The sequence below is a fragment of the Salvelinus alpinus genome, chromosome 21, assembly GCF_045679555.1.
Source record: "Salvelinus alpinus chromosome 21, SLU_Salpinus.1, whole genome shotgun sequence".
In the NCBI taxonomy this organism is placed as follows: Eukaryota; Metazoa; Chordata; class Actinopteri; order Salmoniformes; family Salmonidae; genus Salvelinus; species Salvelinus alpinus.
In genome coordinates this window covers 9,167,514-9,186,585 of record NC_092106.1, presented here as the reverse complement: position 1 = coordinate 9,186,585, position 19,072 = coordinate 9,167,514, and the positions used below count along the sequence as shown (strand labels likewise).

General features: G+C 44.2%; 1 protein-coding gene across 6 annotated transcripts in view; it reads left to right on the top strand.

Annotated features, from left to right (window-relative positions):
- The window catches only part of LOC139547745 (spectrin beta chain, non-erythrocytic 4-like), a 62,041-nt gene that overhangs the window by 5,508 nt on the left and 37,461 nt on the right, over window positions 1-19,072 (top strand). For all 6 annotated transcript variants that reach the window (XM_071356786.1, XM_071356783.1, XM_071356782.1 and 3 more), the window contains exons 2-14: window positions 5,446-5,619; window positions 6,244-6,395; window positions 6,862-7,035; window positions 10,866-10,957; window positions 11,123-11,203; window positions 11,295-11,410; window positions 11,644-11,756; window positions 13,636-13,823; window positions 16,104-16,221; window positions 16,432-16,590; window positions 16,886-17,188; window positions 17,439-17,589; window positions 18,114-18,984. In XM_071356786.1, the coding sequence (XP_071212887.1) occupies window positions 5,469-5,619; window positions 6,244-6,395; window positions 6,862-7,035; window positions 10,866-10,957; window positions 11,123-11,203; window positions 11,295-11,410; window positions 11,644-11,756; window positions 13,636-13,823; window positions 16,104-16,221; window positions 16,432-16,590; window positions 16,886-17,188; window positions 17,439-17,589; window positions 18,114-18,984 (2,669 nt within the window). In that variant the 5' untranslated portion in view covers window positions 5,446-5,468. The remainder of the gene's footprint in view (window positions 1-5,445; window positions 5,620-6,243; window positions 6,396-6,861; window positions 7,036-10,865; window positions 10,958-11,122; window positions 11,204-11,294; window positions 11,411-11,643; window positions 11,757-13,635; window positions 13,824-16,103; window positions 16,222-16,431; window positions 16,591-16,885; window positions 17,189-17,438; window positions 17,590-18,113; window positions 18,985-19,072) is intronic.

Genomic DNA, 19,072 nt, shown 5'->3' with positions numbered 1-19,072 from the left:
GGATAGTGGAGGTCCCTCTGAGGCTCTTTTGACATTTTCTTTTGTATGTCTCACTTGGCTGCTTAGTTGCCCAATATTTGTTGCCATTTCTTTCTGACTCAACCTTTATTTCTTGCTGTATTAGATGGTTGTGAATGGTTGTGTACAACAACACTTGCAATAAGAAATAGAGAGTGAGAGAGAGAAGAGAGAGAGATATAAGTACACTCCAGTGTGCGAATTATGGGGGGCCAAGGGGGGCTCAGCCCCCGGAATGAGACATGAGCTGCCCGAAATACAACAAAAGTTGTATTTGAACCATTATCCTGTTTGTTTAAAATGAAATGTTGTACTGCTACAGTGGCAAATATGAAAATAAAAGCTTAGGTTCATTCATCACATTCATCTCTCTACTCTGCCTGTCTCCCTCTCTCTCTGTCTGTCTTGAGCTTTCGCTAACTACCTTGGAACATTGTTTTGACTGGGTCAAGCCCACTAGCGAACTTGTAACATTATCAACTAGGTCCAGCCTGCTAGTGATCTTGCAACATTGTTTCAACTGTATACTAAGTATTAGTTTCTGTGTCCTGCCTCTGAAACGCAGAGGTCTATAGTCTGCCCTGTAGATAATCATGGCATTCTGCAATACATGGTTGGCCGATAGGGTATTGGCAAAAAGGCAGTTCTGGTCCTGCCTCTTCTGGATCTTCTGGTAACCTATTGAAAACAGTACAACAATAATATAGCAAATTAAGATTTGTCATGTATGCCTTTAATTTTCATGACAAAACAAAGTAGCATAACACACCTGTGGAAGTGTGTCGTTTTCAGGGTACAACTCCAGCTCCAACTGACATGTTGAATACCATGTGCCTTATTTTTTTATATTTTATTTAGGGGTAAGGGGGTGGGCTCTAGATTATTCTATCATTCAATCAGGGCAGTATGTACATACAGTACCAGTCAAAGTTTAGACACACCTACTCATTCAAGTGTTTTTCTTTATTATTGCTATTTTGTACATTCTAGAATAATAGCGAAGAGATCCAAAATATGAAATAACACATATGGAATCATGTAGTAACCAAAAAAGTGTTAAACAAATTAAAATATATTTTATATTTGAGATTCTGCAAAGTAGCCACCCTTTGCCTTGATGACAGCTTTGCACACTCTTGGCATGCTCTCAACCAGCTTCATGAGGTAGTCACCTGGAATGCATTTCAATTAACAGGTGTGCTTAATTAAAAGTTAATTTGTGGAATTTCTTTCCTTCTTAATGCGCCAATCAGTTGTGTTGTGACAAGGTAGGGGTGGTATACAGAAGATAGCCCTATTTGGTAAAAGACCACGTCCATATTATGGCAAGAACAGCTCAAATAAGCAAAGAGAAACAACAGTCCATCATTACTTTAAGAAATGAAGGTCAGTCAATCTGGAACATTTCAAGAACTTTGAAAGTTTCTTCAAGTGCAGTCGCAAAAAACATCAAAAGCTATGATAAAACTGGCTCTCATGAGGACCGCCACAGGAAAGGAAGACCCAGAGTTAACTCTGCTGCAGAGGATAAGTTCATTAGAGTTAACTGCACCTCAGATTGCAGCCCAAATAAATACTTCACAAAGTTCAAGTAACAGACACATCTCAACATCAACTGTTCAGAGGAGACTGCGTGATCAGGCCTTCATGGTCGAATTGCTGCAAATAAACCACTACTAAAGGACACGAATAAGAAGAAGAGACTTGCTTGGGCCAAGAAACATGAGAAATGGACATTAGACCAGTGGAAATCTGTACTTTGGTCTGATGAGTCCAAATTTGAGATTTACGGTTCCAACCGCTGTGTCTTGTGTGACGCAGAGTAGTTGAACGGATGATCTCCCCATGTGTGGTTCCCACCGTGAAGCATGGAGGAGGAGGTGTGATGGTGTGGGGGTGCTTTGCTGGTGACACTGTCGTTGATTTATTTAGAATTCAAGGCACACTTAACCAGCATGGCTACCACAAATTCTGCAGTGATACGCCATCCCATCTGGTTTGCACTTAGTGGAACTATCATTTGTTTTTAAACAGGACAATGACTCAACACACCTCCAGGCTGTGTAAGGGCTATTTGATCAAGAAGGAGAGTGATGGAGTGCTGCATCAGATGACCTGGCCTCCACAATCACCCGACCTCAACCCAATTGAGATGGTTTGGGATGAGTTGGACCGCAGAGTGAAGGAAAAGCAGCCAACAAGTGCTCAGCATATGTGGGAAGTCCTTAAAGACTGTTGCATTCCAGGTTCAGCTTTTTGAGAGAATGCCAAGAGTGTGCAAACCTGTCATCAAGGCAAAGGGTGGCTACTTTGAAGAATCTAAAATATCAAATATATTTTGATTTGTTTAACACTTCATTGGTTACTACATGATTCCACATGTGTTATTTCATAGTTTTGATGCTTTCAGTATTATTGTACAATGTAGAAAATAGTAAAAATTAAGAAAAACCCTTGACTGAGTAGGCGTGTATTGTATATTCAAATGTATATCCCCATGCCCACACATTTGGACTGAGCATTTCAGTGGCCCAAGGAGGCTGAGGGAAATAAATTAAGAGAAATATTGTGATCATTGAAAAATAAAATTAAAAGACTGCATGGGGTCCTGAATTCAGGCAAGAAGAGTGTAGGCCTACTAATGACAATCGCCAAATGTCGTTACTCTTTTTGGTGGTTTGTAACAGATGTCTCTTTCCATTCATTAAATGGCGGGTACACAGTACAATGTTTGGATGCTGGAATTATTTTGGAGTGGACGAACATGTGCAGGTAGCTTACTTTTTGAAGTGATTTGTTTGACAATCAGAAGAAAACATGATTGGTTGTGTTCATGCCCCCTTAAAAGTTAATACATGTTTACCGTGAACCATATCAGATCTCAGCAAAAAACGTCTTTTCATTCATCTGAGTTTCATTTATCTGCATGTCCAGCCCTTATATCCAGCCTCACAATGAAGTGTTTTACCATTTTCTTTTCAGTACAACAAATAGAACACAAAACAATTTGACATAAACAGTTGCATTCATGTGTTTTACTGAATTTTATTAGAGCAATGCAAAAACCTGATAAAAATGTATTTATATGACTGTAAGTACAGAAATAGTTTGCTCACTGGGAAATTAATATCCAACTAGTCAGTGACAACTGTGTGGAGTTTGGAGTTTGTGACAGCAACTACAGTGCCTTCGAAAAGTATTCAGACCCCTTGACCTTTTCCACATTTTGTTACATTACAGCCTTATTCTAAAATGTATTTTAAAAAACAATTTCCCTCATCAATCTATACAGAATACCCCATAATGACAAAGTGCAAACAGGTTTTTAGAAGTTTTTGCAAATCTTTTAAACCTAAAAAACAGAAATACCTTATGTACATATGTATTCAGACCCTTTGCTATGAAACTCAAAATTGAGCTCAGGTGCAACCTGTTTCCATTGATCATCCTTGATGTTGCTACAACTTGATTGGAGTCCACCTGTGGTATATTCAATTGTTTTGACATGATTTGGAAAGGCGCACACCTGTCTGTATAAGGTCCCACAGTTGACAATGCATGTCAGATCAAAAACCAAGCCATGAGGTCGAAGGAATTGTCCGTAGAGCTCCGAGACAGGATTATGTCGAGGCACATTTGCATAAAATTCTAAAAAACTGTTTTTGCTTTTTCATTATGCTATATTGTGTGTAGATTGACGAGAAATGATTTTTTTTTTTAAATCGATTTTAGAATAAGGCTTTAACGTAACAACGTGGAAAAAGTCAAGGGATCTGAATACTTTCTGAATGCACTGTATGTGAGCTTATTACAGTATTGACACTATGTCCTGGGATTTCCAATGATCTTCGATGAAGCGGAACCCCTTACCTTCTAACGACTTTTGTGTAGCTAGTGAGCGTCATAGAGCAAAACATGTTACCTGTCCTTCTTCGTGAGAGTCTCAGCTTTTCATAGATATCTTTTCATAGATAGCTCAAACTATTCGAACTCTACAGACTTTTTTGTTTGTTTAAAGGACCGCTTTAGCTCAGCCCATATTAATCACACAGACCTTTTTTAAACACGTTTTTAAAAAGGGTTAGAAGTCCAAAATGTGCCGGCGATACAGGGGGACTCATTGGGTTAAAATACATGTCTTTACTATAGGTCATATTAAGCCCATAAAATAGGAAGTCCTGTGGAAAAAAATAGAGACCCCCCCCAAATGTTACGGTATAAGTCACACTCTGCCCTGATCCCAAGCCTTACAGTTTCAGAAACACAGACCCCTCCCAGCTTCATATTGAATGATAATCGTATTTCCGTAATCCTCAGAAAATGTGATTTACATAAGTCTAGAATATTTAAACCTTTTTCATTTGTGAGAGTACTGATCATGTATTTAGTGTTTACTCCCGCTTTTCACATCTTGAGTGCTTTCTCAGAGCAGGGGGCAACTGAGCAGGAAATACATATTTATTTTGTATTTTATTTTGTGTTGTCTTATCTGCCAAGATGTCAAAGTGTAATATTTTTTTCTATTTTGGTCCATTTAGTCTTTCACTGATGTGTGGTGTTTTGTATTGTATTGTATTGTATGATCTATCTAGCCCATACAGGTAGGGTTTGTTTTATCTGGGGACCCATCATTAAACTGTATGGTTTTGGTGTTGAATGCTGAAAGGGAAATGTGGGGGATGGGAGGAGAACAGAGGAGGGGAATCAGGGGTTGAGGATTGGGGGAGGGGGATTTTTTAAAATATTTGTGCTTTGTGAGTTGCCTCAAGGACATTAGCTGGTATTGTAACAGAAAAGAGTTCAACCTCAATCAGTCTCCCACTGCACACTTACGCTTGAACATGTCCATATTCATACTGACATGAGTGTAACATGACAAAGAGCCAGAGGGATGGGGGATAAGGGCAGTAGCTCTCTGGTTAATATATTCTACTGTTACCTGACGGCACTGTTACCTCATCCCACTTGATGTGAAAGAGACGCAATATGAACCGGTTGTTTCGATAAAGTCATTTTTTATAAGACGTGATCGGCGAAGAACAGTGTGCCAAACTCCCTCTGTTATGTATTTTATGCAAATGAATGAGTTGCGAATGAGAAATGATCATTAACATTAGCAAATGGGTTTGATTCAAAGCGTAAGTGATCACTTATGCCTCTGTTTTCAGAAGTCGTAGATATCTATGGCTGTTCATAGCCCTCCCTGGATTACTAACTATCTGGTGTGGACTGGAGCTCTATCAAAACACGCATGCACTTTGCCCTTAAAGACAAATTGTTGTGATTCAGATTTTCTGCATGGTGTTTGAGATGATGTATTTACCTTCGTACAGTATAATTTCTTTCTATGGGGGTGATAAAGGGTGCATGAAGTGTGATCCGCATCCTAAATGTACTCTACCTAACTCTCCTACTGTGTGTCTGTAGAGTTGTTCAGGGAAATAGGCGCGATGGCCAATGCCTCCACAGACCTGGACAACGCGGAGGCCCAGCGCCAGCTCAACAACAACAATACCCGTCTGGCCAGCAGCTCGGGACACTGGGAAACCGAGGTCACCAGCTCCAAACTGTTTGAGTGTTCCCGCATCAAGGCCTTGGCAGGTGGGTGGATAGAGAGACTATACTGGACTAGAGGAACAAGAGCACCTTCACCTGCCTCAGTCACAGCTCCATCACTTACAAAACACACAAGCTTCGTAGACCTTCCAGTATACCTGATGGATGTTTAAAGTTGTGGAAGGACTTGATTGATGATCTATCATACAGGGGGCTACTGACAAGGAGGTATGGTTTATATATCAGAGCCAGTGTTGTAGTTCTTGAGTCCAGGACTCGGACTTGGACTCGGACTGGACCAGTAGTGACTGGGGACACGACTCAGATGAGAGATTTAGTAACTACATCACTGATCAGAGCTCTATCCTGATGAACTACAGATGTAGGATCTTAATTTGATTACTCTTTTGTTGCAGAGAATTCAAGTTTTGTTGCAGTGTGTTCAAGGTTTAAAAACTATTCTAAAGTTAGGAATATCCATTTCCACCAAAATGGCAGACTTGATTTGCCCTAACATAAAATGGATCAACCCCTACAAAAATGTCCATTCAATTCCACATAATAATTCACAGTTCCTGTTGCTGCAGGTTTATTTTCTTGCTGTAGGAAACTGTTTTTTATTAATATCCTACATCTGTAAGCCTTGTGTTTATTTCATTTCTCCTGCAGAAGAGAGAGATGCTGTCCAGAAGAAGACCTTCACTAAGTGGGTGAACTCCCACCTGGCCAGAGTGTCCTGTCGGATTGCTGACCTCTACAACGACCTCCGGGACGGCTACATGCTCACAAGGCTGCTGGAGGTCCTGTCTGGGGAGATGCTGGTTGGTCAACCCATTCTCTGGTTCACAACCTCGGTCTACCTTTAAGTCAGTAGATGCTAGGAGAACAAGCACAAACTATTCAACAAAGAGCTCTGCATTGTAGTTATTTTTGTTACAAATATTATTCAGTCATGTCTAAATGTTTCATGAATGTTGTCAGCACTGCAGCTATATGTCATGTGTGATTGTATGAGAATAGTAGTCAGCATAATGTGGTTTGACAATTGGATGGGAACAGCATTTGCACGCTTTCTTTGCCATTGCGTTTTTTAATGAGAAAAACATTGTCTTACTGTAAAGGCATTGAGATCAAAGCAGTATTTCCCCTGTAATTCCCCTGCAGATTGCTTTGACCATTCAAGCATTACTCCTCTCACCATTCCACTCTTATGCTTTCTCTCATTCCCTCTACCTCCTTACCTCGCTGTTCTCTCCCCCTTCCCTCCCCCATCCCTCCCTCCCCTAGCCGAGGCCCACGCGGGGTCGCATGCGGATCCACTGCCTGGAGAACGTGGACAAGGCCTTGCAGTTCCTCAAGGAGCAGAGGGTCCACCTGGAGAACGTCGGCTCTCACGACATCGTCGACGGCAACCACCGCCTCACCCTTGGCCTCATCTGGACCATCATCCTTCGCTTCCAGGTAGTGACCTTGCCCACCCGTCCTGGTGCCTGGTGTTGTCTGTCTCTGTCGTTTCTGTTGTGGTTGTATTTACATTTCCTTTATTTTGTCATGCAGCCAACTCCTGTGAGGCCGTACCTGTCCCCTGTTGGGATTGTCCTTAAGACCTGCTGCTAGCTTAACCTCTGCTGAGGTATTTTGGGCATCCAGTTCCTGCAGGCCTGTGTGTGTCTCATGTTGGGGACGGTATGTTCTAGTGCTGTGTAGCTCTATTCCGTCTTTGTCCCTGTGGGGTACTTTTGAACTCAGTCAGCATGTGGATGATGACCCTCATGTGGGTGTGCACCGTTGTTTCTACAAACTCCTGTTTCTGACTGGTACATGTTCTACGGTGTGACGTCATAGACAATCTGCCCCAAGAGTCAGGAATAGTCTGATGAACCAGCGCTTCAAACTTGGACTTCTTTAGCCAATACAAAATGACCGGCGCATACGCATTAGCTTAATCTCTCACAAAGTACTTTACTCAGTAGGTCACTCCCATTGAATTCTATGGGCACTCCCACTAAGGCAGTGGTCCCCAAACTTTATTTGTCCCGTGACCCCATTTTGATATTTCCAAAAATGTGCGACCCCACCATGTAAAAAAAGGGATGTGATCAATTGCCAATGTTTCCTTTTTTTAACTGGGGCTATGACAGTCTATTACAAATTAGTCTGACAATAAAGTACAGTTTGAAGTGACTGAAAACCATCAGAAAGGTATTGGGATGTTCAGAAGATCATCAGGAAATAATTTTGTATGATCTTACGTGTAGAAAAGAACATCATCACTGATTTAGTGCCTGATCTTGTCCACTCTGTTCTAAAGAGTCCTGCCCGGCTTGTTGGCTTGAACGGTTCAGAAGATAGAGCCACAAGAAAACAGGAACCGCTATGTTTACTACAACTGCATCTACCAGCTACCAGAGGTTACTGACGTGCGGTTATGGAACCCCTACCTGTCCCAGACCTGCTGTTTTCAACTCTTAATTATCGGCTATGAAAAGCCAACTGACATTTATTCCTGATTATTATTTGACCATGCTTGTCATTTAAGAACATTTTGAACATCTTGGCCATGTTCTGTTATAATCTCCACCCGGCACAGCCAGAAGAGGACTGGCCACCCCTCATAGCCTGGTTCCTCTCTAGGTTTCTTCCTAGGTTTTGGCCTTTCTAGGGAGTTTTTCCTAGCCACCGTGCTTCTACACCTGCATTGCTTGCTGTTTGGGGTTTTAGGCTGGGTTTCTGTACAGCACTTCGAGATATTAGCTGATGTACGAAGGGCTATATAAAATAAACTTGATTGATGATTGATTGACGTAACCCCGGTTCTAGGAGCATTTAAAAACAAACGATTTCAGAGTTGCTCTCGCAACCCCTAGTTTGAGAAACGCTGCACTAATGCCAACTTTGAATCGTTGATATCCCAGGCTGTGTGCAATAGCCTGGGGGGACGGGGGACGTTATAATACACCTCCTTCAAACACAAGAACAAAGTCTTATCGTACATTTTGTCACTCTTTTTCACCAGTCTTTGAGCTAAGGTGAACCCATCGAAGAAAGAGACAGATTTAGCACTGTTGGATAAAGGTATCCACCTCTGGTGTCCCAGCGGTAAACAGAAGTAGGCCATAATTCTGTGTATATTATTGTCATGATTTTGACACAACAGACATGCTGGTTTCAGCACTGTCTTAATCTAGGAGAGAAAGGGCAGAAATCAGAGGGATTTGTCAGAGGGATTTACGAGCAAAGCTTGAATGTCACTCTTGTCCTGATCGTAGTTGGATCTCAAACAGGGACATACTGTCTGACATCCGCCTCAGAGACATACTGTACACATACAATGGGCACAAGGCCATACAGGACGCGATACCACAGACAAGTGACAGGCATGTACTGTAAGAAGCGCAAAATCATTTGGCTTTTGTTGTCGCCTCAGGACGGACAGTGGTGGTCTCAGCATAAACGCATGTCTTGCATTATTCAAATCAGCGTTACTCTGTACGTATGATTCAGGGACGTAGGCTAGTGGTGCCTACGGCGGCATGAGGAGAGGCTAGCATGGCATAGCTTATCGCTCTGCCTTCTAACAGTGATTATGGGTTGGCTGGGGCACTTTTGGCCGGCATCCCATTCTACTGCACTGACTGTGGAGCCAGCGAGTCGATGGCCTCTTCAATTTTGCTAGCAGTGAAAGAGGAGAAGCGCGTTATTGGAAACGGATTTGTGCTGTAGGGAGCAAGGGGTGAGGCTCCGGGCAGGGCAAGATGCGGTCAGGGCCTATCCTCCTCCCCACCCTTCCCTCCTTCTCTCTCTGCCACTCCTACTTCCTTCTCGGTCACCGATTCTGCAACCGTTTGGGGTTGTCTTGTCACTCTCCCCTCACGCTCCTCGTTTAGTTTACTACGTCTCTCCTCCCTTTCTGTCTCCCTCTCTCTTTCTTTCTCCCTCTCTTCCACCCCACCCCTACCCTTGGACTGTTTCAGTTTACTTTGCCCAGTCAGCATGTAAGACCTAGCCACTGCAGCAGGCAGCAGACACAGCGAGAGAAAGGGGGGAAAAGAGGACTCCAGGAGGTAAATGATCTCCAGGAGGTAAATGATCTCCAGGAGGTAAATAATCTCCAGGAGGTAATTGATCTCCAGGAGCCGATTTCAAGAATCTAACAAACACTTGACACCTCCATTATATTTAGGAACTTAACGATTCCTTTCTAGTTGCTTCGCTCAGTGTCGTTGTGTTTGTGCTACTTAATTGTGACCTGCGTGGTGTATGCCTCTCTGTCACTGCCAGACGGTTTGTTTTTCTCAGGAATCTTGTTTATTGTTGGATGATATGCACTGCGATCAAGGGTATTTCAAATCTGCCTGATCTGAAATATGAGCAGGACATTTTAGAGATGGAATGTCCTCATTGGCTCTTGTAAAAAGTCAGTTTGGTTCTGGGCAGCAGTTTATTTGAACAATAGTTGTTCAATTAGACAATGACTAGTCCTTCTCTTTATACATACCGGTAGTGTTATTCTATCATAATTTAATCACAAATAACCGTTCCCTGTAGGTGGAGACTAAACTGTGCATGCAGTATAGTCCTATAAACCTCCAGTTGCTTTCCAGTGTGAGTGAGCATGTACAGTATGGGAGCGGATGAAGTGTGATTGGTTGATATGGGTGGTCCAGCAGATTCTAGGGTGTCAACCCTCCCATTAACATGTATCATGTCAGGGTGACATGATTGGGCCAATGGCTGTCATAGATGATGAGGGCGCACAGTGATGTTGTCATGATTCTGTGGCCTTCCTCCCAACATGACAGGCACATGTCTGTGTGCGAGTTAGTGATGAGACATGCAATGCAGTTGTGTGACTATTGGGGTGTATTCATTACGTCTTGCAACGGAAACCGTCTACCATTTAAGAAGCAAACGGAAGCAAACAGAGTAAATGGAACGAAATGGGGAGGGAGGGACCTACCTGAATTTGTCCAATAGAAACTAACTCTTGTTTTCATTGCAAAATGTTTTGTGTTAAGAGTAAACGTTTTTTTTTGCAAAACATTTTGAAACAGGCCAAAGTGTTTGCAACGGAATCGGCATAATGAATACACTCCTGGTGTGGCTGTTGAAAGGCACTGGGTTTTGGGTTCAGTGTGTTTGAAACTTACCAGCAACATGGGTGTGTTTCCTAACTGTTTTCTTCTCAACCTCGTAGTAATCTGGTGATTTTACTGAACTGAGGACAGTTTTGAGGCTGATTTCCTTGACCGTGGTTGTTTGTCTTCTGCTCTCCTTCCATGTGTATACAGATCCAGGGGATTAAGATCGAGTGTGACGACAACAGGGAGACGCGGTCGGCAAAGGATGCCCTACTACTCTGGTGCCAGATGAAAACCGCTGGGTGAGTGTCTTAATTGAACCAAAAGCCAAAATTGAACGTCAACCTTTGTTGACAGGGTGTTGACAGTTGTTTTACTGCTATTGTTACATGCAATGTCTTTAGTTAGATAGGATATATGCATTGGACCAATGGTTGTGAGTGTGTTCTGTGTCAACTGTCCCACAGGTACTCTGAGGTCAACATCCAGAACTTCACCACATGCTGGAGAGATGGTCTCGCCTTCAACGCTCTCATTCACCGACACAGGTCAGCATTGGCTAAACAAGCAAGTCTTGCTTTAAAATATGTATTTATGTGACCATGTAGAAAGTGAACTAAGTGACCTACTTTACTACAGGCCTGATTTGATTGAGTTCCATAAGCTGATCCGGTCCAATGCCACACACAACCTCCAGCAAGCCTTCAACATTGCTGAGCAGAACCTAGGGCTCACCAAACTCCTGGACCCTGAAGGTAAGACTGCACGGAGAATTGAAATAGCAGCTCGACAACCTCCTCAGCAATTCATGGACATTTGGTGACACATATCTCAAACGTGCAAACCTTCGCAGACCTTCAGCTACAGCGACCATAGTTTCTGTTTTACATGACCTGAAATGATTTCATGTGAAGGCGTGATTGTTATATATTGTATGTGTGTGCTGTAAGTGTTTGTGTATTGTTGTCCTTCCTGTGTGACTCTGCAGACGTGAATACGGAGAACCCAGATGAGAAGTCGATAATAACCTATGTTGTGTCCTACTACCATTACTTCTCCAAGATGAAAGCCCTTCGAGTAGAGGGCAAGAGAGTGGGAAAGGTAGGAGAATGCCGACACACTATTTAACCCTGGATCCTACTGTACGTGGCAGAACAATTGTCATTGGAACCTGTGTAAATATCTCCTACAGTATACAGTGATATACAGTGTATATACAGTGATATGTACTGTATGTTTTGAACCCATGAGTAACGTGATCAATATGTACAGTGCATTCGGGAAAGTATTCAGACCCCTTGACTTTTTCCACATTTTGTTACGTTACAGCCTTATTCTAAAATGGATTAAATAAAACACATTCCTCAGCAAACTACACACAATATCCCACAATGACAAAGCGAAAACAGAAATACCTTATTTACATAAGTATTCAGACCCTTTGCTATGAGACTCGAAATTGAGCTCAGGTGCATCCTGTTTCCATTGATCATCCTTGAGATGTTTCTACAACTTTATTGGGGTCCACCTGTGGTAAATTCAATTCATTGGACATGATTTGTAAAGGTACACACCTATCTATATAAGGTCCCACAGTTGATAGTGCATGTCAGAGCAAAAAACAATCTATGAGGACGAAAGAATTGTCCGTAGAGCTCCGAGACAGGATTGTGTCGAGGCACAGATCTGGGGAAGGGTACCAAAATATGTCTGCAGCATTGAAGGACCCCAAAAACACAGTGGCCTCCATCATTCTTAAATGGAAGAAATTTGGAAACTTCCTAGAGCTGGCCACCTGGCCAAACTGAGCAATCAGGGGAGAAGGGCCTTGGTCAGGGAAGTGACCAAGAACCCGATGGTCACTCTGACAGAGCTCTTGGGTTCTTCTGTGGAGATGGGAGAAACTTCCAGAAGGACAACCATCTCTGCAGCACTCCACCAATCAGGCCTTTATGGTAGAGTGGCCAGACGGAAGCCACTCCTCAGTAAAAGGCACATGAAATGTGCTTGGGGTTTGCCAAAAGGCACATGAAGACTCTCAGACCATAAGATTGTCTGGTCTAATGAAACCAAGATTGAACTCTTTGGCCTGAATGCCAAGCGTCACATCTGGAGGAAACATGGCACCATCCCTATGGTGAAGCATGGTAGTGGCAGCATCATGCTGTGGGATGTTTTTCAGCAGCTAGGACTTGGAGAATAGTCAGGATCGAAGTAAAGATGAATGGAGCAAAGTACAGAGAGATCCTTGATGAAAACTTGCTCCAGAGCGCACAAGACATCAGACTGGGGTGAAGATTCACCTTCCAACATGACAATAACCCTAAGCACACAGCCAAGACAACGCAGGAGTAGCTTCCGGACAAGTCTCCGAATGTCCTTGAGTGGTCCAGCCACAGACTGGACTTGAACCCGATCGAACATCTCTGGAGAGACTTAAAAATAGCTGTGCAGTGACGCTCCCCATCCAACCTGACAGAACTTGAGAGGATCTGCAGAGAAGAATGGGAGAAACTCCCCAATTACAGGTGTGCCAATCTTGTAGCATCATACCCAAGAAGTCTCGAGGCTGTAATCACTGCCAAAGGTGCTTTAACAAAGTACTGAGTAAAGGGTCTGAATACTTATGTAAATGAAATATTTCCGTTTTAAATTTTTAATAAATTAGCAAACATCCTATTTTTGCTTTGACATTATGGGATATTGTGTGTAGATTGATGAGGGGGAGGAAAAAAATTGAATCAATTTTAGAATAAGGCTGTAACCTAACAAAATGTGGAAAAAGTCAAGGGGTCTGAATACTTTCCGAAGGCACTGTATATCATACTGTATGTTTTGCTCACATCAGTGCAGTTGTGTAGGTCAAAACAAACTGATAACGATTCAATCTATTATCAATCCATTATCCACTATCAAAAGTTATGAATTAAATCACTCCTACGTAAAATCCATCCATGCTAAATGTTTACGTGTTATACAGGTGTTGGACAATGCCATTGACGGTCAGAAGATGATCGATCGATATGAGGCTCTGGCCTCGGAGCTCCTGGAGTGGATCGAGAAGACCATAGGCATCATCAGCAACCAGAAGTTTGCCAACTCCTTAACGGGTGTCCAGCAACAGCTTCAAGCCTTCACCACCTACTGCACCATCGAGAAGCCCATCAAGTAAGTCAACACTGTGCAAATGACACATAATAGCACCAATTACATTTTATATCTACTGTATAGTGGTCCCGTTCATACAACAGAAGGTTTCAAACTTCAAACTTTTGTTTTATACAAATATCACTAAACAATATTTGGATGCTTTAGTTTTAGGACAGGATTTAGGTTGAGTCAATAGTTTCACCCTTTTATAGTTTTAAAGTTCTTATCGGTTGATGTTATTTTCTCAGTGAATGCCCCCAGACAAATGCTTTTGATTCATCTGATTCTCATTTGATGTGTGCTATATGACATAACTGTTGCGGTATTCAACAAAAAAAACCTACACATTGATAGGTGTGGGCACAATAGTATCAGCATGAGGCCTAGCATGAGGCCCTAAGCTGGCATGTCTGGCATAATTAAGCACCCAGTTAGCCGTGCCATGTGACTCATGCCCTATTTGACCAAAAGGGACTGGATCTAAGTGATGTGACACCCAAATGTGTCTCCAGACCCTTTCACTCTGTGGCTAGAAGATAGACATCTCCTCTGGTGACTAGTATCTCTGAGGCCTTACCCGGCTTCTCACCCAGCCTAGTTGCCCTGGCAGCCCTCGATGGCCAGAGGTGGTCACCTATCATATAACTCTGGAATCTGCTCAGTGATGACTCAGTGATGACCACTTATTATTTTTGAATTAGGTTACAACTAGACAGTGTGTGGAGCTAGGTCACATGTAGTAATGAAGGCCTTTGCTGTGAAGGTCAAGCCTGCAGGAAATGTCACGGATAATCTATTGATGAGTTGCGTAATTCATAGGACTGGCACAATGATTGTGTAAGCGACGACTATGGATGAAGACCGTCATGAAAACCGTCATAAGCGTTTATTTTTTGTGTGGAACAAACAGCTAACTTAAGACAGGGCGGCCGGGCATTCGTGCAGTATTCAAACGATTATAACGGTGATCGTGGTCATTTGGCTGACCAATAATCGTCATCCAAAATTCCATGACCGTCACTACCCTAGTAACTTAGTAATAGGAAAAAATACAGGTCTGTCATCACTTCTGAGCAGATGGTTATTTGAAGTTACAGGATCTAGGATATGACACCTGTGATTTTAGGTTTCAAACGGAGCCCACCTTGTGCAAAGTACATTTTACATTTACATTTTAGTCATTTAGCAGACGCTCTTATCCAGAGCGACTTACAGTAGAGTGTATACATTTTATTACATTTTTTTATTTTTTATTTTTTTTACATACTGAGACAAGGATATCCCTACCGGCCAAACCCTCCCTACCGGCCAAACCCTCCCTAACCCGGACGACGCTATGCCAATTGTGCGTCGCCCCACGGATCTCCCGGTTGCGGCCGGCTGCGACAGAGCCTGGGCGCGAACCCAGCCCAGCCTGGGCGCGAACCCAGAGACTCTGGTGGCGCAGCTAGCACTGCGATGCAGTGCCCTAGACCACTGCGCCACCCGGGATACCGCCCAAGCCTAGTACATATCATTAATTTATTAGTCCAAAAATGGATGTAGCAACTACTGATTTCCCCTTTAAGTGGCATATGCTCCAATTACAAGATGCTGGATATGTGGTTGTTCCTAGAATATTTCAACATCACTAACTGGTCAAACTGCTTTCTTATCCAGAACCCCTATACTATATACATTGATGCATATGTAGCCATATAATTTACATTTACATTTACATTTAAGTCATTTAGCAGACGCTCTTATCCAGAGCGACTTACAAATTGGTGCATTCACCTTATGATATCCAGTGGAACAACCACTTTACAATAGTGCATCTAACTCTTTTAAGGGGGGGGGGGTTAGAAGGATTACTTTATCCTATCCTAGGTATTCCTTAAAGAGGTGGGGTTTCAGGTGTCTCCGGAAGGTGGTGATTGACTCCGCTGACCTGGCGTCGTGAGGGAGTTTGTTCCACCATTGGGGTGCCAGAGCAGCGAACAGTTTTGACTGGGCTGAGCGGGAACTGTACTTCCTCAGAGGTAGGGAGGCGAGCAGGCCAGAGGTGGATGAACGCAGTGCCCTTGTTTGGGTGTAGGGCCTGATCAGAGCCTGAAGGTACGGAGGTGCCGTTCCCCTCACAGCTCCGTAGGCAAGCACCATGGTCTTGTAGCGGATGCGAGCTTCAACTGGAAGCCAGTGGAGAGAGCGGAGGAGCGGGGTGACGTGAGAGAACTTGGGAAAGTTGAACACCAGACGGGCTGCGGCGTTCTGTCTGTGTCTCAGGATGTTTGTGAAACACACTTTGTCTTGTGCTAGGTTCCAGGAGAAGGGGAACCTGGAGGTGCTCCTCTTTACTATCCAAAGCAAGCTCAGAGCTAACAACCAGAAACCATACGTGCCTCATGAAGGGAAACTCATCTCTGATATTAATAAGGTAATGAATACTGGTATAAGTGGGAATAAGGAGTGTCTCAAATGCCTGAGCAGATAATACAACAACTGGACAGGTCTTGGCAAATATAAAATCCTTCTTTATCAATATCAGGTTCTTTAAAATGTAGCAAATCCGTGCAAATTACTCCTCTTTATGTTTGTTACCATGCTGCATTATGGGTACATTTCCCTCTGTTTTTCATTTGGCTAGGCGTGGGAGAGGCTGGAGAAGGCGGAGCACGAGAGAGGCGTGGCACTACGGCAGGAGCTGATTCGCCAGGAGAAGCTGGAGTTGCTGGCCCAGCGGTTTGACCACAAGACCACCATGAGACAGGCGTGGCTCAACGAGAACCAGCGCCTCGTGTCTCAGGTAGGAACCACAGGGCCGAAGTGACTAATGTCTCTAACATATCACACAGGGGCCATATCATCACAGTTATATAGCAATAGTCTTACAGCTGTGGATTGAGAATGAAATGTCTTTAGAATGTCTTTTTTAGAACCAATGGCAAAGTATTGTATAACATGAATTACTTTTAAATATACATTGGTATATTTAGATGTATTTTCCTATGACTGCATTGCTCTGACTGGGTAAACCCTTACACTATCACCTGCCTGTAGTTAAGTGATCCTCTGCCTGACTGAATGTCCTGTCCCACCAGGATAACTTTGGCTACGACCTGCCAGCGGTGGAGGCCGCCATGAAGAAGCACGAGGCCATTGAGGCAGACATCTCGTCGTACGAGGAGCGCATCGGGGTGGTGGTGGAGCTGGCCGGGGAGATGGAGACGGAGGGCTACTACGACATCCGGCGCATCTCGGCCCGCAAGGAGAACATCCTGGGCCAGTGGAGCCTGCTGAAGGAGCTGGTGGTGGGGAGGAAGGCCCGGTTGGAGAAGAACCTGGCCCTGCAGAAGACCTTCCAGGACATGGTCTACATGATCGACTGGATGGAGGACATGCAGGTGAGACAAGTATTGTGTCATGCTTTTGACGTTACATGAACGCTATACTGTCTCTAAGTTGTGTCGACTCAACAGCATAGACTGTGGGTTGTCATTTGTGTACACATGAAATGGTAATGTGGAGATACAGTACATGAAAAAACAGTGAGAAACCCTTGAGAAATTGACTTTGACGTTTCAGTACAGGCAGCATGGTCAGTGGAAGCACTGCTGAGTGTCAGGAAGGTGACCAAGCTCCCTCTCACCACAGGTCCAGCTCCTTTCCAAAGACTTCGGCAAGCATCTGCTGGAGGTGGACGACCTGCTGCAGAAACACAGCCTCCAGGAAGCTGACATCACAGTGCAGGCAGAGAGGGTGCAGACCCTTAACACAGCCGCTCTCAAATTCACCACCATTGAAGGTAAGACATCAGATGGCTATGTTCACAGATCATCTTCAGTGAGAAGTGGAATGTGCTTTCATAACAACTTGGTGATTTTGAGGGAGGAAAATATTTGGATACGATAGGATTAGAAATACTGGCTGTTGCTGTTATGTCTCCCATGGTCCCGTAAAAAAGCACAGTTAACAAAAAAAGGAGTGTTTTGTATTAAGAGTGTGTAGGAGTACAGTTTACTGTACATTGAGTGGTGAAGATGACCATGGCACTTCCTGAGAGACCCACAAGAGGGCAAGCATGACTTTCCACAACTTATTTTCTGAAGATCCATTTACAATACAGAAGTGAATTAATTTAGTTATTTCAATTTTGTGGATATTACATAGTTATTTTGTAAAACTTTACGCCCGTTTTACATCCAGTAGTAGTGTTTTGTTTACATGCAAAGTTAATTGAGTCTTTGGATACAGTCCCCCATAGACATCACTAATAAAGACATGTATATTGAGTGCTGTCCCCTGTTCCCTATTCTCTCTCCTTCCCAGGCTACCAGCCCTGTGACCCCCAGGTGATCTGCAACCGGGTCAACCACGTCAGCACCTGCCTGGAGGAGCTCAAGCAGCTGGCGGCCAAGCGGCGCTCGGAGCTGGAGGAGTCTCAGCACCTCTGGGCCTTCTTCCAGGAGGTGGAGGAGTCTGAGGCCTGGATCCGCGAGAAGAGCTCCATCCTGGCCGCCCAGACCTGCGGCAAGGACCTGAGCAGCGTGCTGCGGCTGCTCCAGAAACACAAGACCCTGGCTGGGGAGCTGCTGGCCCACCGCTCCCTCCTCCAACAGATCATGAAGAAGGGCAAGCAGATCCTGATGGAGAAGAGTTTTGGCACGGGCGGCATCCAGGAGCGCATCATGGAGGTGAAAGGGGAGTGGAAGAGGCTGGAGGACCAGGCGGCGCAGAGACTGGGCCACCTGCAGGAGGCACTCAACTTCTTCCAGTTCAGCACGGAGACGGACGACTTGTTGGCATGGCTGCAGGACGCCTACCGCCTGGTTTCCAGTGAGGACTTTGGCCACGACGAGTACTCCACCCAGTCACTGCTCAAGAAGCACCGGGGTGTGCGCGAGGCCGTGGACAAGCACCGGCTGCATGTAGTAACTCTGCGCAAACACATGGTGGCGCTGCCACTGCACTACCGGGAGCTGGACGAGGTGCAGTCAAGAATGGGCGAGGCGGAGCAGCTGTACGCCGAGGTGGCCGAGGTGGCCGTCCTGAGGCAGCAGTGGCTGCACGACGCGCTGGCTGTCTACCTCATGTTCAGCGAGGTCAACGCCTGCGAGGTGTGGATCGACGAGAAGGAGCAGTGGCTCAACAAGATGGAGGTTCCAGAGAGGCTGGAGGACGTGGAGGTCATAGCCCACAGGTACAGCTCCCGTCTGGGGTGGAGATCATAGGGAGAATGTTAGATTTAAGTCATGCTTTTAGTTCTAAAGTTAGTCATACATTTTTAG